The 23172-nt window shown below is 35.9% G+C and overlaps 2 protein-coding genes across 18 annotated transcripts in view; one reads left to right on the top strand and one right to left on the bottom strand.

Moving 5' to 3' along the window:
- The window catches only part of ABI3BP (ABI family member 3 binding protein), a 248398-nt gene extending 242504 nt beyond the window's left edge, over positions 1-5894 (top strand). For all 15 annotated transcript variants that reach the window (XM_074403572.1, XM_074403571.1, XM_074403568.1 and 12 more), the window contains 5 exons: positions 442-521; positions 1299-1328; positions 2171-2332; positions 3439-3561; positions 4492-5894. In XM_074403572.1, the coding sequence (XP_074259673.1) occupies positions 442-521; positions 1299-1328; positions 2171-2332; positions 3439-3561; positions 4492-4607 (511 nt within the window). In that variant the 3' untranslated portion in view covers positions 4608-5894. The remainder of the gene's footprint in view (positions 1-441; positions 522-1298; positions 1329-2170; positions 2333-3438; positions 3562-4491) is intronic.
- Positions 5895-6069: 175 nt separating this feature from the next.
- TFG (trafficking from ER to golgi regulator) overlaps positions 6070-23172 on the bottom strand; it is a 36047-nt gene continuing 18944 nt past the window's right edge. Inside the window, exons 5-9 of one of the 3 annotated variants that reach the window (XM_074403574.1) lie at positions 22052-22216; positions 18013-18153; positions 10046-10144; positions 7595-7635; positions 6793-6877 (exon numbers count right to left, since the gene is read on the bottom strand). In XM_074403574.1, coding sequence (XP_074259675.1) covers positions 7601-7635; positions 10046-10144; positions 18013-18153; positions 22052-22216 — 440 coding nt within the window. In that variant the 3' untranslated portion in view covers positions 6793-6877; positions 7595-7600. Of the gene's footprint in view, positions 6878-7594; positions 7636-10045; positions 10145-18012; positions 18154-22051; positions 22217-23172 lie in introns of all 3 variants that reach the window. The other 2 variants (XM_039477655.2, XM_039477656.2) reach the window with 2 other exon arrangements.

The following is a 23172-nucleotide window of genomic DNA, read 5'->3' as shown; positions in this document are numbered from 1 at the left end:
CCCACAGTGAGGAAGATGGCCTATGTCCAGGGTTATACTCAGGGTTGGGATAACAGAAAATAAAACAGAATCTTGCAACTTCTTGGCCCCAGGAAGTGTCTGAGACATCTTTAAGAAACAGGCTTGTTTTTGGAATTAGCCTTTGTTTACCATATACCACCTTGTTGCATGTCTATTAACAACATGCCAAGTTATTTGTACTAATTTGGAGATTTTTAAAGACAACAATCTTTTTTTTTTTAAATTAATGCTTAATGAAACATTAGACAAGCTGTTCAGAGAGTAAAACTAAGAAATCATTTTTCTTTCCTCAGCCTACTTCTGGAACATTGACTGTCATAATTTCAAAATAGAATCAAGAGGAATGTCAATATAAAAGGGGAATGTTGCCTCCTATCCCTCAGGAATATATTAAAGTATTTTTTTTATTTCCCTCAACAGTTATGAATTCCAGGTGAAACCCAAAAACCCACTTGGCGAAGGCCCGGTCAGCAACACAGTGGCATTCAGTACTGAATCAGGTAATTACATCAACAGTAATTCCCAGAAAGGATGTAAAAGGGTCACAGTGGAGCAATGTTTTGCATAGGAAGCTTGTTTGAAACCCAGCTAAACACTACATATATTCTGTTTCTCGAATTTTTAGAAACCCATTTGTAGGAAAAAGCAAATTGATGAAGGTTTAGAAACACCATATATGTTTTTCCTCACTTAAAGATACATTAGTTTAATTTAAAAAGCATAATCAAGCTATACTCTTTCAAAAAGCTAGTGAACGAATACTTCACTGTATGCCTAGAGTCAAAATATCAGTGAGTACATCCAGAAAGGGAACCCCATGATAGTTTAGTAACAGCTGTGAAATTTTCTAATTAGACCTTACAAGCTCCAATTCCTTAATGAGATACATCTGCACATACAGCATTAATATTTGCATAATTTTTATACCAACTGTATAGTTCATGGCATCTTGGTGATTTTTACCATGAAGTTTTTTTAATCAAACTTAAAAGCAGCAGCTTTTGAAATTCAAGTGAAGGCTGGAACAGTGACAAAGGTTCCTCACTACTCAAATTACATGTAACTGATACAACCGAATACCTACCAAGCAGGAGATTATCAAATCAAGAACAGTTTCCAAAACAAAACAAACTTTCAAATTCAATCCTTAGCAAAAATGTACAATTTTGCAAATAAAATTTCTTAACAACTGTCAGCACCCATAGCCTTCACCATGCCACATGGAATGTTGGGGTTTCATCTAGTAAGGTCTGACTTTTGTATTTATTTCTCCTCAGCGGACCCAAGAGTGAGTGAGCCAGTTTCTGGTAAGTACCTGTCTCAATGAGAACACAACTCCATGTTTTTCTAAACTTACTCAACTGAACAGGCCTGGCACAATGTAAATCACAATTTCACGTTTTTCCACTCAGTCTTCTTAAAATACCAAACAGGTATGAATGTTTGCCTACACATTGTACAACACTGAGGACCCATGATGTTCTGGGAACAAGTTGGACATTCTGAAATTTGCTTTCACTCATGTACACAGGGTTATTACTATTTAACAAGACGGCCAGTGTAATCCCAGCACTCTGAGAGGCTGAGGCAAGAGAACTGCTTGAGCCCAGGAGTTGGAGACCAGCTTAGGCAACATAGTGAGACTCCCTCTCTACAAAAAAAATCTAAAAATAAAAAATTAGCTAGGCGTGATGGTGCACATCTATGGTCCTAGCTACTTGGGAGGCTAAGGTGGGATGATTGCTTGAGCCCAGGAAGTTAATGCTGCAGTGAGCCATGATGCAGCTTGGGCAACAGAGTGAGATCCTGTCTCAAAAAATAGTGAGATGGATGTAACACCCTCATTTCCAATTTTAATAACAAGTCATATTAAAGCAGTTGTCTAAATATTATAACATGCTACAAAAAAGAAACCTAAATTTGCTCCTGAAGGACACCGTCTACATCTAGCTCTACAGAATTATTCAGCATCTAAACACCTTAACATACTGCTCTCAGATTTATCTACTGACTTTACTTGTTTAAATCCTTCTAATATTTTTGGCTCCGGTATTTATCATGGGGTGAGGGGGAGGTATCAGCAAGCTGACAAATTTTGCAAACTGATTTCTTAGAGTCTAAACTCAAACCGTCTGTTTTCCTTATGTAGCAGGAAGAGATGCCATCTGGACTGAAAGACCGTTTACTTCAGACTCTTACTCAGAGTGTAAGGGCAAACAGTACGTCAAAAGGACATGGTATAAAAAATTCGTAGGAGTGCAGCTGTGCAACTCGCTCAGATACAAGATTTACTTGAGTGACTCCCTCACAGGTAAGCCGGGCTCCCAGCTCTGTTTTCAGTCCTTGACTTACGGGAATGTTTTGCGGCACTGTACAATTTGGCCTTTTCTTAAGAGTTCCAGGCACTAATGGGTGCTGTAAACACAAGTTTTCCTCTGAGCAAAATGTTACTAAAATGGTTATCATTCCTAGAAAACGAGGATTTAAGGAATGCTTTTAGAACGTAAGTAATAAATATGGAATTATAAAACGGTGACATTGTGGCAAACTGGAACGTACCTTCACTAACCATGATCAAGCTCCATTTTGTTAACCATCCAGGATCAAAGCCTATTGACAATGAAGTGACTAACAATAATCATGGAATTAATGTAGTGTCTTCAAGATGTTGTAAGAGCTACAACCCCTTGCTCCATACCCAATAGGTTATACTTTCCTACATTCAGAGTAAAAATTTCTAATAAATAGGCTGGCCCCAACATAAAAAAGTAGATTTTTTTTTCAGTCATTCAACTGTTCTAAGTGCTGAACACAGAGCAGCATAAAAGGTATTTCCTGCTTTCCTACAGCTTACCTCTCCCTCCTTTCCTTAGTAAAGAGAGGCAGACAATACATAAGTAAGTGAAAATTTATAGAGGTACTTTGAAGAACATTTTGAAAAAGGTGACGGCCTCTCTAAAAAAGTTAGCACTAACAAAGGAGAAAATTGAGAAGGAACTAACCACACAAAGCTCTAGAGGAAAGGGAAAGTGCAAAGACCTAAGACAGAATACCCCTGGCCCGCTCCACCAGTATGGCCCAGACTTAGTAAGCGAAGGGGCAGGCAGGTGTGAAATCATGTGGACCTTTGAAATCAGGTAAGGACTTCGGATTTTATTCTGAGTATAATGGGAGACTCCTGGAGAAGTTTATGGAGAGAATAAACATTATCTGGCATGCATTTTTAAAAGATCGCTAATCTCTGAGAAGCGGAGGGGAGGAAGAAGACAGGAAGGCAAGAGACCAACACTGGTTTGAACAAGGTTAACAGGGAATGAGGGGAGAAAGTACAAAAACAGTAAATGAAGATTATTTCAGAACTGCCACGTATCAAAGTAAGAAAGTAACACTTTATCCTTTTCACTTCCGGGTCTTCAGGAAAATTTTATAACATAGGTGATCAGAGGGGCCATGGAGAAGATCACTGCCAGTTTGTGGATTCCTTTTTAGATGGACGCACTGGGCAGCAACTCACCTCTGACCAGTTACCAATCAAAGAAGGTATGTTTTCTGATCCTCCTCATAAGCAACAGAGTTTTACAGACTAACCCAGAAAGAAATCAAGCGGAGGAAACCAATCAATTTAGAAAGAATTCTGTAGTACTACTGCTCTACACATCTGGCTAGGAAAAAATGAAGACTTTTAACACGTTTCTCAGCTTAGAAACTTAGCGCCAAGAGAAATTATACAGACATAATATAAATACATCCTACTTCAAGAAAATCTAAATTTGCAAAAACAGATATAAAAAAGCAGTTTCCTAAACTTAAATCATTAATGTATTAATGTTATGGGTTTTGTCATATTGAACACACGTCAATTTATCTCCTTAAGAAATTTTTTTAACTACTGCTACTATAAATGGAAAAAAATAGTACATATCTTGCAAATAACTGTATAAATATAATTAAAATAGAATAATTCTGTGGAAAATGAATAACCTCTGTAAACTGCTAAAGACCCATTAGCATCAAGCTGTGTAATGAGCACTGAATAAGACTAAAAATTAATCCTTGTCTAAGCAGTGCAGAAGGGGGTAAATTAATTGTTCATATTAGTCAGGAATCACCAGGAGGTTCTTTAAATAAACATTTGATTAATTTTTCAGTAACACATTTTGTTCACTGGACTTAAAAATACCAACAATAATAAAAGATGACCTACTAAGTTCTGTGAACACATTAATGGGCAGTGAAACCATCCCCTCCTAACTCGACATGGTAAACGTCAACAACTTCTCAGGTGCCCATTTTAGCCAACCAAGATGACACCGCAGGAGAAAACACCAGAGCTTCTTGCTCTCAGTTTTCTAAATTACTTTGCTTCACTCAGATTAGCCTTCAGCTATTCCATATCCTTCAATCTATCAGCCCTATGAGGGCAAAAATATAATATAGCAGCTGTTAAAATGAAACTCTTTTCTCTCTCAGGCTATTTCAGAGCAGTTCGCCAGGAACCCGTCCAATTTGGAGAAATAGGTGGTCATACCCAAATCAATTATGTTCAGTGGTATGAATGTGGGACTACAATTCCTGGAAAATGGTAGATGCTGCACAAAGTTACCTTCTGTTTCATCACGGCAAACACAATCATTGAAAACACCATGTCACATTCATTTAAAGCTATTTTGTTTACTATGTATAAAATTCTACAATCTAATAGCAATACTAGATGTTTATTATTAGAAAAGATTGCTAAGAGTATTTATCAGGTTTTACAAAGTCATTTTAAGAAAGCAAGATATTGATGTTAACAGATTAACATTTTTGGGGAAGCTGGCTCCCTATACATGGTATTTTAAGAGATCGTTTGTATATTATTTATCACACTGTTGTAATGATGTTTTGAGATACTTTTATAACAAAATTAACATCAAAAAAGTTGCATACTTTTTAAAAAAAATACTTTTATTGATGTGTATGCTTCCTATTGATGAATTAATTCCATAAATCTCTAGTTTAACTTATTGGATCAAATTATCTTCAGCATATGTATCTGGGGAAAAAAGGTCCGAATATTCACATTTATATTTAAACTTCAATTTTTTAAGCAATAGCTGAATAGCTTTTCAGAGGAGTTTAAATAGTTACACATTCATGCTAATATGTATTTCCTTTAAACATCGGCAAATCATTGAAAAGATTGAATCAGTAAATTTCATTACAGCTAAAAATGGAGTCTAATACGTTGTTTCAAAAGATACACTTTTACCCATCATAAGAGTTACAGTATCTGAGTATGCTTTGTCAGACTATCCCTTTACCCAATTGTCTGCACATGGTTTTTATGATTCTAATGAAGGTGTATGTACAGACTGAATGTGAAGTCTGAGCACGAAAAGGTGATGCATGATGAGTTCTCCAGCCACTTTACAGGATATTTACTATGCATTTATATGTAAGACCTCTATAAATGACTGTATCGGAGAATGTATTTCTAACTGTTTAATTCAATCTGTAAGGAAAAGATGACTCATTTCTATGAAAAAGGTATTTCCTTCAGGCGGGGACCGAGAACCCGCGCTGCGCGGTCGCCGTCATTCTGAAAGGACCTTTCCCTGTGCTTACCTTGCGACATGCTTCCATCTTCTCAATGCTACATTTTGTATTTTTCAAACAAGTATAAATTCTGCAATAAAGAGATGTAGTTTTTTTTAAGATGAGTTTTTATTTTTATTTCTGAATGGTTCATCAGTGTGTTAACTATACCTTTTATCTCAGAAGGAAAATCACAAAGTTATCCAGGCTCTACCAAACCCCCATTATATCTATTGTTTATGTCCTTAGTTAACCTTTCATCATATCAAATAATAATAAAGTTTATTTTAAACCAATGATTACCAAATGCATTTTTTTCCCCCAAAGGACAAAAATCAAATGGCACTGTTTCTCTGAATCGAAATCTGTAAGTTAAAATGTTTATACTTCAAGATCAAACACCAATAATAAGGATTTCTAAAAAACTGTTTTTTGCACGTTAATGACTAAATTAAATTTCAAGACTACTAATGGATTCGATCATGTTTATTAACCTATCAGTGTTACATTTTATACATAATATCTAGTTGTATTCTCAAAGGACTCTACTTTAGTACATCATGTTAGTAGTAAAAAGCCAAGTAAGATGGCTAAACCTCACCCTAGCATTTTAATATCCTCTGGACAAGGGAAGCTAGAAAGTCACTCACTCACTTTATACACGTAAGAGTAGTGTTCCAAAGTAACTAAGAAGCTGCTACATTTTTAAGCAGGGAGGAAAAAACTTTCATTTTGGTCTTTGTGGTCCAGCAAATGATACTTTCAATTAACAGCAACAATGATAAAAAATGCTCTGCTTTTTAAATTTCTGAACTTCAATACAAATTAAAATAGTATTGGAGTCTTTTGGGAGGCCGACAGCCAGCAGCTACGTTAACGGGTGCAGATGAGCCTCCTTACCGATAGCCAGGCCCAGGCTGGGTATAGCCCTGGCCAAAGGGAGGGCGGTTACGTGCGTAAGGATTAGGCCCGCTTGGAGGGGCGGCCACGGCACTTCCAGGAAGTGAAGTAAAACCTGGTCTTGGCTGATAGGCCCCAGGTTGGCTTGGAGCTATTCCAGGCTGAGAGGCAGGAGCTACTGTATAATTAGTAGGCTGAGAAGTTTGGGCAGTGTAAGTTTGTGCAGGGTAATTGCTCGCCTGGTACTGCTGTGGCGGCTGGGCAGGCAGTTGTTGAGGCTGACCAGAAAAGGCAGGAGCTGGTGCCTGGGAAGTTGGTTGCTGGCCATATCCCTGGAATTGCTGAGGTTGTTGGGGTCCAGTCTGCTGACTATAGCTTGCTGAAAAGGCAAAATAAATAACATGTATCTTATCTTTTAGTAAAGCTTTTCCAGAGAATTAGTCTTACTGTTATGGACTAAAAATGGTGAGAAATTTAACAAATATTTATGTAACAAGCAGAGTGGTAGATTCCATCATCACATAATATTTCAAGACCAAGAAGTTATCAAAGAGACATTTTCTACAATTTTTTTAAACCCTCTGAGACATAATCCCTGTGAGCAAATTCCTGCTATAGCGTAATTCCTAGACCAGAAGCTCAAATGATAAATGAAAGATCATACTTTCTAGGAAGACCAAAAATGGGAAAGCTCAATAGTCATTAACCAGGTTTTCAGGGGGGCCTACTTAACAACAATAGCAAATAAAAACACATTGCAGAGAATGAACACTTTTATATGAAATACTATAAATCTTATTGTACTAATTAGGTGCTTTAAATTTTGCTCACTCTATAAAAACTAGGCCATTTAAGAATAAATACAAAGTACCATTTTCACAATCCTTAAAATCTTTCTTAGATTTGGTATCTGATGCTTTTTGCCTTTACAATATTTTGACTTAGCAGTATAGCATAGCACATAAAGGTATACCATATTGCCCCAAAAAAAGCAACATCTATATTTATTATTTACTAGGATGTAATTTTTTTTTTTTTTTTTTTTACAAAGAAAGTCTGCTTCACTGAAAACTTTTATCTCTACCATGAAACACACCTGCAGCTACTTGCAATGAAACCTCTCCATTGACTGGAATCCTGTCAGCATTAAATACCAGATACATAAGAAAATTATTAAAATATGTACAACCCTGCATTAAAAAAAAAAAAAGGATTGAATGAATTCGAGTATATTCTGAACTCACCTTGAACCTGGGTTCAAAATTTACTCATGAAAGAAACCTTTATGACATAGTCCATGAACAAAACTGGAAAAGGTCAGAGGGAAACTCGCAAACCAACAACAGTGTCAAAGAGGGTCCAGTGTGACCACCACCACCACTCAGTCTCCAAGCAGAGTATTTAGTTGACTATTTCCATATCTCTCAATCAAATTCAAGTTAATAGACTAGTAGGATCAGAAATACAAAGATAATTTGAAAAAACTAAATTTTACTCAGCGTGAAGACCCTGACTACATTTATTAAGAGCAAGCTTAGTTCTTCATAAGTAAATCAAGTATCTTTAATGCATTTAACTCATGGTAACATCTAAATACTGAACTAAATTCATAAAAAATTCTGAATGTCATACAATTTGTCCTATCCTTTACATAAAACTTAAATTTTCACTATAAAGTTTTGAAGAAACAGACTGATTCAGCTTTATACTGAAAATGCCTATTCATTTTAAAACTGTGAGGAAAAAAAAGTCCCTTTTCATCCTGGCCACTGAAATCTAAACTTTTTTTTAACTGGGCCTGAAGGTAAGCCGATCCCTAATTATTGCTTAAGGGTGGGAATAACCCTACAGGCTGAAGATTTCATTAGCAGCCCCCCAGTCTCTTGAACATAACTTGGCAATGCTTCTATCGTGTGTATAGTCTCCCTTCTATCCCCCCAAAATAGTAAGTAATTTAGGTGAAGAACATCAGAAATAGCAAAAAAAAAAAAAAAAAAAAAAAATGGAAATATGGAAATTATGTGGGGTTTTTGGAATACATACAACTCCTAACCTTTTAAGGAAGAAGTCTGCCAACTCTGGTCTAGGTTGGGAGAATGCAGAATGATAAAGGGAAATACTGAACTGACCCAGCTCCCTCCACTGGATGGCTGTATGTGCTTTAACAAGTCACAGTCTCTTTAAAACCTAGTTGCCTCACCTATAAAATGCAAAAGCCTGAGTCCCACACCCAATCAAATGAAATTCAAAATCTCTGGGAATGGGGCCCAGCTACACAAAGCTCCCCCAGGTGATGCTAAAGCATAGTTAGGGCCGAAATCCCCTGAGATTAAATGACAACGAAATCTCTTCAGCTCTGCTACTCTTTCTATAAATCACATAATTTGTAACACTGATTTTTTTTAAAGAACTGCATCCTAAAAATAACCTTCCTCCTAATACAATCCAAACTGAAGTTCTATGTATTTTATACAATTAAAAACAAGTCGCTACAGGTTAAGTCACTCTATAGCAAATATACTCTAAATAAAATTGACAGAATGTTATGATCGAGGTCAGGAGTCAGCAAACTTTTCTGTAAAGAGCCAGACAGTAAATATTTTAGGCTTTGTGGGCCAGATGGTCTCTGTTGCAACTACTCAACTCTGCCATTCTAGTGCCCACGGAGCAATAGATAACATAAAAATTAGTGTTCTAATAAAACTTTATTCAAAAAAAAAAAAAAAACAGGCAACAGTCCAGATTTGGCCTGCGGGCTATACTTTGCTGACCCCTGCTCTAGCTGATACCACAAAACTCCATAAAATAGAAGTTAGACAAGATTCAGCTTGCATAAATTATTTTTAATTACAGTTGAAATTCTTATATTTAAATCTTTGGCTATAAAACAAGAGTTGGACACAACAAACTCTCTCTCTGACATAAATGTAAAAAATACTGGAATCATAGCCAAAGATACATTAATAAGATTTATCATAAATACATATATTTCAGTGGACAGATGGTAAAATAGAAACACAATACCCAGGATGCTTATTTAAAACAACTAAAGTTCTTAATTGCCTGAATTACATTTTATACAATTTTATGGCCTGTTTCTGGTATTCTCACATACTTGCAAGAGATTTTAAAACCTAAGTAGCTTAATTTAGCTCTTATTTAAATAAGATCACCTTTCCATGTATGAATAAACGTTCATATTTCTACAGGTACTAAGAGTGCGCTAGAATTATGTGTCACACGGAAGTGGAGGGGAGGGGGCCTTGCACTAAGTCGCCTAAGAGGTGAACGTATCATATTAGTAAGAGACAGTTTGTATTAAAAACTTTTTACACTACAGGTTACTGCAGAATCATCTACTTTTCTTTGCCCACCAGAAAACTGAAATGTTGATTTACAATAGACGTTAATGTAATTCCCCTAATAAAAACTTAATACCTATTATGTCAATGTACTACAAATCAAGGAATTAAGAAGAGCTTAAAGTTTAATGAGTATAGGAACAAGCAAAAAACCATGAGCCAACTCCCTTTCAACACCTGCTCACCTGAATACTGAATACCATACTGTTGAGGCTGCTGAGGCGGAGCCTGCGGTTGCTGCGCGCCATAACCGGCCTGTTGCTGGTACTGTTGGTACATCTGACCTAAAACACACACACACACACATACACACACACACACACAAAAGAAAAAAAAAAAGGCATGTTTAATGTAGCAAAGAGAAATATTTTTAAGGCATATACACATTCTCCCTCCATCTAAACAGTGTAACAATATACAAGAAAGTATTTGTTCACTTTTAAATGTCAATGAAGAAAATGAACCATTTAAGAAGTGTGATTGCTCTGCTGTGGACTGACTGCAGAGAACTAACTGGCAACAAACATTAAGTTTAACAACAGTGGTTACCATTTCACAGAGTCTAGAAAAACAAATGTTTTCAAACCCAGCTGCCAACAGATAAGTAATGCTAATGTTCATTAAAAGCCAAGTGAGCTGAAAATCAACCAGTAAAAATGAAAAAAAGGACAAATACCATTAATATCATCTAAGTCTTTCCTAAAGCACTGTATTTGCCCTCTAAAGGTTTGGACTTCTATTACCATATGAATGAACTTTTTTGTAGCAAGGAACTACATGACACTTGGAATTTGTCAAGTTTGATTTCCTATGAATATCTAACATCTTTAACCCATAATGTGGACTCTAATTAAGCCTAAATGGTGCTTCTCTGCACTATTTAACAATGGCAGGCCTTTTTTTAACACTGGGGATGTGTTCTTGAACATGGGAGTACTAGCTGTCCTATTTGGGGTCAATAACCACAGTTCCTATGAAGAAACCTTTTGGACACTTATTTCCTATTATTTTCTTTCTTTTACTTTTTATTTTTCTGTCCTCACAAACTGTTCCCATACATGTGATTTTCAAACAAAGATTTATTGGTTTATGTCTTTATCAGAAATACGATCAAGGGGAATAAATACGTATAGCATATAACAATGAACTCTAATTCTTCAAAATTAAAAAGTTTAACTCCTTAATTAAAAAAAATAAGCAAACAGGCAATACAAACATTAAAAAAAAAGTTCGACCAAATTAGTATTCCCTGGCTCAGATACAGAAAAATTAAGCAACTTACCTGCAGTCGACAGCTAAGAACAGAACCATCAAGAGCTAAGAACCATCACTGGATCCCAGGCATAACTCCAAAGCTTTAGTTTACAAAGTAGTTTTGCATATATTATCCCATGAACAAAACAACATAAATATTAACTTGGGCATCATCAAAAAAGGCTGAGATTAAGGCTCCATGTAGTAGTAGACTGTGGTAGACTGTGGTCATCAATGAGTAAGAAACTCTTGGTAAAAAATGTAGTTAATTCCCCTCAATAAAAACTGATAGGGTATAACTATTCTTAAAGCTGTTCTTTTTGGCATGTTTTCACAAACTTCTACAAATTTATTTTGAAAATATCACTAGAGTTAAAAATTTCAGAGGTTTCTTACTACCTCTACACAATATTCCTTTTACAGCAGATCCTCAAATAACCTCTTTTGTTCCACATTGTTTCGTTAAAACACTGATAAGGAAAAAAAAATATTCCCAGCTTAGGTTACTGTTGCGTGTGGAGTTTGCACATTCTCCCCAAGTCCGTGTGGGCTTACTCTGGGTACTCCAATTTCCTCCCACAGCCCAAAGATGTGTATGTTAGGTTAATTAGCATGTCTAAATGATCTCAGTCTGTGACTGTGGGTATGTGTGTGGTTGCAAGTGCCCCTGTGATGGAATAGCATCCTGTCAGGGTTGGTCCCCACTTGGCTACTGAGCTGCCAGGATAGATTTCAGCCACTCACAGCCCTGAACTGGAGTAACTGTGTGTATCATTATCTTGTTTTTATTAATCTTTCTTAAATGTATCTATAGCTCACATTTGTTTTCAGTCTTTATCTAGAAGTCCAGGGGTATTTTTGTGATCAGGAATATGCTGTACGAACTCAACTTACTCTTATCAATTAGCCTATAGAACTGACTTCCTCCTCATACCTCGTCTTACTTAAAGTTACAGTTTCTAAGAATCTCTCAACAATATTAAGTGAGGATTTACGGTACGTACTTTAAACCCACCTCATTCAAGTCCAAATGGGACTGTCACAGTATTCTGAAAATTAATTAAGAAGTCTAATTGTTTAAAAAAAAAAAGGAACTTCTTCACATACTTGAGATATCTATAGGATATATGAAGAAAGCAAGGTGCAGAGATTGTTCATAGTAAGCAATATTTTGAGTAATAAAAAATACAGTCATGCATTGCTTAATGACAACAGTAGGTTCTGAAAAATGTGTCACTGTGTAAGTATCACACAGTATACTTACACAAACCTAGATATCATAGCCTACTATATAGCTACTAGGGATACAACAGACTACAAACATGTACAGCATGTTGCTGTACTGAATACTTAGGCAACTATAACACCATGGTAATTATTTGTGTATCTAAAACATATGAAAACATTTAAAAGGTACAGTGAAAATACGGCAAAAAAAGATTAAAAAATGGTGCACCTGTCTAGGGCACTTACCATGACTGGAGCTTGTAGCATTAGAAGTTGCTCAGAGTGAGGTACTTGTGTTGAGTAAATGTGAAGGCCTAGGAGATTACTGTACACTGCTGGAGATTTACAAACACTATACACTTAGGCTACATTAAATTTATTTTTTTAAATTCCATTTCTTCAATAATGAATTAACTTTAGCTTACTGTAATTTTTTAGTTTATAAATTTAACTCTTTAACTGTTTAGCTTAAAACACATTATACTACTATACAAAAATATTTATTCTTTATATCCTTATTCTATGTTTTTTGTTTTTTAAATTTTAAATTTTCTTTTGCTTTTTAAACTTTTAGAAAAAAATTGTAACACAAACATACACATCAGCCGAGGCCTATACAGCATCAGCATCATCAATAATCACTGTTTTTCACCTCTATAACCTGTCCCACTGGAAGATCTTCAGGGTCAAGAACATCATGGAGCTGTCATCTCCTATGATAACAACGCCTTCTTCTGGAATACCTTCTGAAGTACCTATCTGAGCCTGGTTCTACGGCTTTGTTTTTTTAAAAAAGTAGGAGAACCCTCTAAAATAATGATTTAAAAGTATACTACAGTAAACACACAAACGAGTAACAGAGTCACTTATTATCAAGTACTAGACACTACACATAATTATGTGAGCTACACTTTTACATGACTGGCACTAAGTCTGTTTATACCAGAATCACCAGACACGTAAGTAATGCTTTGTGCTACAATTATGATGACTACACATCGCTAGGCAATAGAGATTTTTCAGCTCCATTATAATCTTATGAGACCACCATCATATATGCGGTCCACTGCTGACTAAAACGTTGTCATACAGTACGCAACTATATATAAGCTATATTTTATGTGTATTTTCAAAAATAATGAAAGAATAAAAAGTTATAAAAAATATTATCTAAGGGGAAAAGGAAACAGGATGAAGCAAAGGGTAATGGTAAAACGTATGGAATGTATTTATTACAGAGAACAGCCAGCCTCTTTGATCCTCAATGGCTTCTGTACGTGTACAGCATTTATGATGTCCAAATGGTAAAGAACTGAATGCTCCAGCTCTGGTTAAGCTTCAGGTGACTATAACCCCAGGAAGTCATTTTTAAATGCATTTTAATTGACAGCATTTACGATGTCCAAATGGTAAATAACTGAATGCTCCAGTTCTGGTTAAGCTTCTGATGACTATAACCCCAGTAATCATTTTTAATTGCAACCTAGTGAGAGATCCTGAGCCAAAATCACCCAACTAAACCATTCCGGGATATCTGACTGTCCAAAACTATATGAGATAATAAACATTTGTTGTCTAAGTATCTATGTTTTGGGATAACAGTTTCATAGTAATAAATAATATGCATAGTTTTCATTTGAGGAACATGGAAGGGATGACAGCTATTAGAAAAAAGGACTCGCCGGGCACAGTGGCTCACGCCTGTAATCCCAGCACTTTGGGAGGCCGAGGTGAGTGGATCACAAGGTCAAGAGATCGAGACCATCATGGTCAACATGGTGAAACCCCGTCTTTACTAAAATAAATACAAAAAATTAGCTGGGCATGGTGGCGCGTGCCTGTAATCCCAGCCACTCAGGAGGCAGAGGCAGGAGAACTGCCTGAACCGAGGAGGCGGAGGTTGTGGTGAGCCGAGATCGCGCCATTGCACTCCAGCCTGGGTAACAAGATCAAAACTCTGTCTCAAAAAAAAAAAGAAAAAAGGACTCAAGACTTACATTAATGAAAAGCAAAGTGTGAACCCTGTTAGGCTCCTGATTTGAACAAATCAATTGTAACAAAGTAATCTTGAAACAATTCAGGAAATTCAAATATAGACTAGTACATGTTGACATTAAGCATCACTGTTGAGTTTGCAGTGAGCCATAATCACACCAGTGCACTCCAACCTGGGCAAAAGAGTGAGACCCTGTCTCAATTAAAAATAAAAAAGAATCACTGTTAAATAATGGCATGGTGGTTATATTAAAAAGATTATCAGTTAGACATACATACTGAAATAGCTGAGTATAAGCTGTTCATAATTTGATTTAAACTACTCCAGCAAATTAAAAGGGGTGCAGTGGGGAAAATGATAAAAAGAAGAATGCTGAAATATTGGCAAGTGTTGAAGCCGCATGACGACTACATGAAGAGCTGATTATTCTGTCTTGTTTCAACATTTATATAAAAAGTGTACTCAGCTTTTCATTATATTGGCATATGATTTTACAGATTTTAATTATATGCTTTTTCATTTTTTTAGTTTGTCAAACTGCAGTATCTACTGATCTCTGAAGATTTTTAGCCTTCTTCTCCTTACCACTTACGTTTTTGACGTCACACAGTTTTCCAATAAAAGGCACTGGCTTCATATGAAGAAGGGTAACATTATCCCTTTTGGTTTTTTTAATGCTGCTCAGTATCTTGTTGATTCTTTTAACTGAACAACATATTAACACTACATTTCTTCAGAATAAAATTCACAGTTCCAAGGTTCCTTTTATGGGAGTTAAGTAACAACACAGAATTCTTCATTTTAATTTGGACTATTACACATTATAAGAGATTGCTATGTTAATAAATTATAAGTAATACATTTTATGTTGGTAATTCTGCTCAAATTACTGAACAAACTGATCTAAATAACTGGCAGCATCAGAGACTCATTATACATCAAAATGTATTTATTAAAGTAGCCTATTATTCATGCTGGGAATCCATAAATAATAAATACATTTATCTAAAGCTGTGCTCTTAAAATAGTCACTAGCCACATGTGGCTAGTGAGCACCTGAAACGTGGCTTATCTGTATTATGGCATGTTGTTTGTGTTTAAAGTGTTTCAAACCAATGTCACATCCCAGATTTCCAATACGCCGTACCAAAATAATTAACTTATACTGGATATATTAGGCTAAATAAAATTTTACCTTTTCTTAAACATTTTTCTAATGCAGCTAAATATAAAATTTTAAATTACATGTGGCCTCTAATTCTTTTGTATAGCACTAATCTAGAATTAGATCAGTTAAGTGTTTAAATGATGTCACTTATTAATTGTACAATTTTCATACTGTATAAACATACAATTAAGCTAACAATTGTACCAAGGCATACAATACTACTCTAAAGGAATTAAATGCATATAAACAGTGTTAAATCTACTATCTCTGGAAAAAGGAACTTGGTTGCTGGGGACAGAGGTGGGAGAGAATTTTCACTAGATATCTTTTCACATTTTTACAATTTTACTGATTTGAAAATGCTCAATTAAAATGAACGCTTCATAGAATGTTTAGATATTGCTAATAGAGCCTTAATTCCCATTTCTTTATATATAAACAGCAAAGATTATTTGGTAGAAGGATCCTTCCAACTGTCATTCTGTAACAGTATACGCCACTTAAAATGGGATTTATTTAAAAACAAATCTACAGTTCGCTTGACATAGGCATTAAACTCTCATCTCTGCTTCTGTCCATTTCAGCCCACATCTGCCTTAGTTCTAGTTTGTTCTAGTTTTGGCAGTAGCATTTTGGTACAGAGGACGACTAACTTAACTTGGAAAGGCTTAAGCAATAAATTCTTCGCAAAACCACTGATTCATCAGCAAAATGTCATCTGCTAGTCCATAATGACTGTTGCTCGCCCAACAGACAACTCTGTGGATTTTTTGTGTGTGGTGGGGGGGGGCGGGGGGTTTGTTTGTTTTTGAGATAGGTTCTCATTCTACTGCCCAGGCTGAAATGCACTGTCGTGATCACAGCTCACTACAGCCTCCACTTCTTCATTCAACAAGGCAAGCAATCCTCCCACTTAAGCTTCCCAAGAAGCTGGAACTATAGGCACATGCCACAGCACCCAGCTAATTTTTTTTAATCATTTTTTTATTTTGTAGGGACAGGGTCTCACTATGTTACCCTAGTCTCAAACTCCTGGGTCAAGTGATCCTCCTGCCTCAGCCTCCCTAAAGTGCTGGGATTATAGGCACTTTGTAGGATTACAGGCACATTATAGGTGTGAGCCACCACACCTGTCCAGGCAACTCTGAAAGTATCACCACAGGATAATAGGATTCTATTCCAAAGTGGTCAGTTCATTTTAGGCTATGTTTTGTTTGTTTTTTGTAGTATGATTGATAACTTTAATCACTTGCTTCTGGTGGTGAAAATACATTATACAACTATCTGACCCATTAAACAAATGGTTAGAGCACCACCTGGTGTTTGTTCTGAAGTGGAATTACGGCTTTAAAGGTCCTAACATGCATAGGCCATTCCTGGAAATCACATTTCAGTATCTGGAAGGCACCCTAGACACTAGTTAAGTACTTAGTCACATTCTGCAGAACTCCAAGGGTTTCAATGAAGCACCTTAGTGCCTGCTGTCTGAAGTCTGTTGCCCTTCAATCCCCTATTTTAAATACAGAGTTTTCAAGTTATATTTCATTCAGGACAAAAGATATTCTTTTGAAACCACTGGGTTGGTCCAATTTTCACATTTTACAGTGAAAGAATATCAAAACCCAGGGAGACTAATTATACATCCAAAGACACTACTTAAGAGAAGAAAAGGTTTGACTTAAAATACACTGCTTTTTTTCTATTAATACATATTGCTATATTTACAAAATTATAAAGTCTATAATCTTACCAAAAAAACCCACTCTAACTAGTTATCCTTTACCTCTATTTTAGAAATATTTTTAAATTAGAAAAAGCAGGCAGGGCGCGGTGGCTCAAGCCTGTAATCCCAGCACTTTGGGAGGCCGAGGCAGGTAGATCACGAGGTCAAGAGATCGAGACCATCCTGGTCAACATGGTGAAACCCCGTCTCTACTAAAAATACAAAAAATTAGCTGGGCGTGGTGGCACGTGCCTGTAATCCCAGCTACTCAGGAGGCTGAGGCAGGAGAATTGCCTGAACCCAGGAGGCGGAGGTTGCGGTGAGCCGAGATCGTACCATTGCACTCCAGCCTGGGTAACAAGAGCGAAACTCAGTCTCAAAAAAAAAAAAAAAAAGAAAGAAAGAAAAAGAAAAAGAAAAAGCATGCATAGATGCTGAAGAGAAGAGGGAGATAAAACAGCACCTAAGTTTAACACAAACTAAAGTGTGAAATCACCAGTCTGAATTTCATTATCCTCCCCATGGGTCACCACTGACTAAGGACTGGTATTTCACTCTGTATCTATATTCATATAAACACTTTGTGAATTTTTTTCTTTCCAATAAATGGAAACATACCTGATATATTATTCTATTGTTTTTTAACATCAAATCATGTCAGTAAATCAAAACTTTTCCTAGCTGTGTTCAAGGCATGACCAAATACATAAAGTGTTTATAACAATGCTGCAATAAACACTTCTGCACATGCAGTTTCCCACACGTGTTCTAAACTCTATTTTACCTTCAATCTGACCTGCTTGTGTCTGAGCTCCTGTATATGGTGGTTGCTGTGGCTGAACTCCTGGTGGGTGAGCTGCTGAGGAGGAGGAAGCAATGCTGTCGGGTGTTCCTGAACGATCTTCTGCAGGAGCACTGGGTGGCCCTGGATAGTTTAAAAAAAAAAAAAAAGTCAGTTTAGTAGGCCTTATGTTGGAGGCCTTCTCCCAGCAAGTTCAAGGAATAAGTTTGGTTAGAAGACACTAAAAGTAGTATAGAATAAGTATATAACTACAAATGAGGCTTTTTACATTTTTTCAAATGTATCTATTTTATTTTTTCCTTTGCTCCAGTCTCTTAATCCAAAGCTACAACTGGAAATCCTTCCTTATAAAGTGTGGAGTACTATATTCCTGAGTCTTAACCTCTCCCTGCAAAAAACAAAACTCAATGTCTGCAATGCCAACATCCCCCCATTCTAAGCAATGTATTCTGCACATCAACCAAAATTATCACTTCATTTTTCAAGGGGTCTCCACTGCCCATAAATTAAGTTCAACACCCTAGTTTGCATTAAGGGCCCAAACATTGTTTCTCACAATTTCTCTTCTCACACGCCTCCCTTTCGGCTAAACCAACCCTAACCTTCTCCCTACTCCCATTATATATCTAATATTTTTTACCTCTATTTCATTTATCACCGTTCTTTCCACTATACCCCCGCAAATATTTAAAGTAACATTCACATATTTAAATATAACATTATTTAAAATCCAATTATAATTCCACACTTGTAGTAAGCCTTCTTGACTCATGAATACTTTTTTCCAGTAGTGAACTTCAATCTAGTTTACTTTTATTAACCCATACTGACTTCTACCTTGCATTTCTGAACAGCCCGCATTTTCCCTCTTAAGACTCTTGAGCTCTTTTGGCTGGGCTCCTAACTCTTGATTCTTTTTGTCTGCCTCACAAGGCCTAACCCTCAAATTAACACATGGATTTACACAAATTTGTAATTCTTCCAAAACAATAAACACAGAAATGAATGGAGAGAATATATTACAGTTCCGATGCTGTGACAGTCAAAAAAGATATTCTGAGGACAATGCAGATATGTTTTATTCCTTTAAATTCTTTTTGCTTTGGCAATGCAGAAGACTGGTTATACACAGAAGTTTCAAATCCTAGTGCTGTCACTCACAAGCTGTGTAACTCTGGACATGTTACATAATCTCTGTGCCTGAGTTTCCTCATCTGTACAAAGGATGTACTAATTCCTACTTCATAAGGTTATTGTGAGGCTTATGAGTTAACAAGAGCTTATAGCAAGGACTTTAAAAAGGGATTATACAGCAAAAGCTTATAAAAGTGACCATTACTCAGAAAGTTCCATGTAAATACTTGCTATTATCAGCAAACTAATTTTCCTAAGGGCAAACCTCTATCTTCTGCTCTGGTATATCCCCAGAACTTACCACAGTATTAGGCATACAGTTGACAGCTGACAATCTAAGTATTAATAAGAACCTAAACTAGGATATAATAGTGGTAATGCAAGAGAGATTTATTACCAGAATAAAATGGATGATGGTTTCTATCTACCACCACTTTACTTAAATTTATATATATGTTGATAAATACATACACACATTCTTCCTACATTAAGTTATATATATGTATATAAATATACACATTCTTCCCACAAAAGATACATTATTAGACTCTCTATATATGTATGTTTGACTCCTCTTTCCTCCTGTACATGTAATTTATTAGTTAAATGTTCATTCCATCTTTGTAATACTCCTTCCCTCCTTCCCACTGCCACATTCCCTATTATAATGAGCCACATTTTACCACATCACACCTGAAGAACTACACAAGTATCCTAGCTATACATACTGTTTTTCCTACTACAATTCAACATAGCTATGAGAGAAACGGTTTTCAAATAATGTGAATCATATTAATATTATTCTAGTGTGGAATATTCGATTAAATCAAAATTTAAAAGTCTGACCTCATCAGATTTTCACACACCTTTAGTAAGTAATTCCACGAAAGTCTCTAAGAAATACAAAATGAATAGACTGAATACTGTATTTCCAACTACTTATAAGGGCAAAGTAAATCCGTCAGATAAACTCTCCCCCAGGTAACAACTAAAAACCTGAACAAAACAGAAGAAACTATTTGAAATAACTGAAAGTCCATCAGAAACCAGGGTTTACCCCAATAAAATTAGAATGGATAAGAATTAAAAGCCTGGACCTCTGCAGCTCCAAGAGCAGAAAACCACAGTGTTAACAGCCTCATGGCTGGACAAGGAGCTGAAGATTTAGGAGGAAAATCCCTGGAGTGAGGGTGCCAATGAAAGGCTAAGACCCAAAATCTAGGTATATATACTCTGCCCAAACCCCCAGCTGACCACAGGGCTGGGAGAGTGGAGGAGGGTATCTCAACAAGGCTCAGAGAAAAAGCAGCACCTAGAGCGAGCTGAAAGGACTGAGCAGACTATCAGCTGCTATACACCATTGGGATAAAGGAGTACTAGTTTTGAGTATGTGCAAGTTGTCAAAAGCAAAATGAAGTCATTAATATTAAAAAACAAAAACTCTGATAAGGCCATGAAGAGAGGGTTCTTACAAAAACTATCACAAAAGAGTTCAAAAACCACAGTTTACACAAAGTCCAACTTAAAAAAAAAAAAAAAAACCCTTCTGTGAGGACATCTGCCCAGAAACGCCTGTCCAACCTCAAACTGACATCACTCTTGCTAATGATCTTTGTAGCCAACGATAATTATTTCAAAACAATTACGTACTCTCATTTTTTCCTTTAAAAACCTTTGTCTGCCTTTACCTCACTGAATATGCACATAGTTTACTATGGCATACATATTCTCAATGCAAGGCCCTATTCCCAAATATCTCTTTCTTTTAAAGAGCCCTTTTCTGTTTGTTATTTATGCTGGCAAGTCCACACAAATCAAGTCCCTGCTAGAGCAACAATATCAGAAAATCCTCAAAGTAACAAAAAGAATCCTAAGTCTCTACAACATATTAGCCAGAATGTCTAGTTTTCAACCAAACACTATCAGACAGGCAAAGAAACAGGAAAATGTGACCCTGCTGGGGCTGGGAAATACATGCGGCAGAGGAAGCAGTCAATAGAAAATGACACTAAATGGGTACAAGTGCTGGATGTTGCAGACAAACATTTTAAAGCAGCTATCCTAAATATTTTTAAAAAATCAAACATAAATACATTCAAATAATTAAAGGAAAATGTAGTTTGAATGAATGTAAAATAAAGTTATCTCAACAGAAAAACAGAAACTATGAAAACAACTCAATAGAAATTCTAGAGCTGAAAGCACACTTAAATTCACCAGAAAGGTTCAGCAGCATATCAGAAATCACAGCGACTTTGAAGAGAGTTCAACAGAAATCACCCAACCTGAAGAACAGAGACAAGCCTGAAGAAGAATGGACCTTAAAAACCCACGAGACGGTATCAAACTCACCAATGTATGTATTAGAATCCAAAAACAGAAAAAGCAGGAAAAAATAGTGAAATGACAAAACTTTAAAAGAGTAAAACAATATTCGTACTGTTTTGAAGTTAAAAACTTATTTATATAAAAAAGTCTATACTAACACAATTTAACCAGAAAATCTACATTTTGAATTTCCCTAAGTCAAATATAATTTGAATACTGCAATGAACCAAATTATAAAATATTTCATATTTTTTCAAACTTTCTAAATTTTACTTTCAAAAATGTACTTGAACCAAACAGTGGTTATTCTTTAAGGGGGAGGGTGCTACTGATGGGGAGAGGACATAAGAAAGCTTTCTGTCGTGCTGGAAATCAGCTACACTTAAATCTAGTTAGTGATTTATGTAAGTGTACACATATGTAAAAATCTGTTGACCAGGACCCTTAAGATTTGTGCACTTCACCATATCCAAGTTATTCTTCAACTAAGAAAGAAGGAAAGGAAAGGAAGAAAAGATTAAGAAAATGAAGGATGTAAAAGAGGTAGAAACTAACTTACCTGAAACCTGATCATCTGTTAAGCCAAACGCTGACATAACATTTTTATTGATTTCATCTTGGTTTTTTAAAGGATCAAAAGCTGACATACTTGCTGCCATAACCTGAGTAGACTGTTTTCCAGAAGAATCAGAAGCAGGCTTTTCTTCCCTACCATCCACAGTATCTATAAGAATAGAGGAATAAACAAAAACTTGTTTCCTTTTTATCTATACTCAATAAGACCTAAAAGTACAAAATAGGGAAATAATGTATGTGTATAATGATAGTCTGGAGGATTATAGATCATTTTACTTTCCTCTTCATACTTTTTAATATTTTTACTTTTAAAATCAGGAGGAAACGGCAAAAAGAAACAAAAGATGAACATCAGCTTTTCCAAAAAAATTATCTACCTCCTTTTGTAAAAAATATTAGACGAAAAAAAACACAAGCTCCTTGATTAACTTTTTTTTTGGAGCCCTATGACCTATATCCTAGTATCAGATACCCACTGGGCACTCTGGAAATAAGAGTTATAGAAACTAAGGCTTCATTTTATAAAAAGATAAGAAACTTAACTAAGGTTATAATCTCAAATTTTACATTTTACTTCTACTGTCTACAGGTCCACTATTAAATTACATGGAAATCAAGCCAACCATAATTAATTCATAAACTTCCAAAAATACCACATTAAAAACATTTTTTGAATTTGCTATCTTAAAATATTAAAATACTTGTTAAAATGCTTACAGATGAAATGATGTATATGGGATCTACATCAAAATAATATAGGAAGAGAGCCAGGTCTAATAGCTCATGCTTGTAATCCCAGCACTTTGGGAGGCCAAGGTGGGTGGAAGACTTGAGGCCGGGAGTTCGAGACCAGCCTGGCAAAACCCCATCTCTATTGAAAATACAATAATTAGCCAGGCATGGTGATGCATGCCTATAATCCCAGCTACTCAGGAGGCTGAGGCACGAGAATCACTTGAACCAGGGAGACGAAGGTTGTAGTGAACTAAGATCTCACCACTGCACTCCTGTCTGTCCGGGCAATAGAACAAGACTGTCTCACCAAAAAAAAAAAAAAAAAAAAGAAGGGATGGAAGTGTGTGTAGTATAGATAATATGATACTA

Source organism: Saimiri boliviensis, chromosome 8 (genome assembly GCF_048565385.1).
Source record: "Saimiri boliviensis isolate mSaiBol1 chromosome 8, mSaiBol1.pri, whole genome shotgun sequence".
NCBI classification, from domain to species: domain Eukaryota; kingdom Metazoa; phylum Chordata; class Mammalia; order Primates; family Cebidae; genus Saimiri; species Saimiri boliviensis.
The sequence above is the reverse complement of the archived record's forward strand: the minus strand, read 5'-3'. Positions and strand labels throughout refer to the sequence as shown.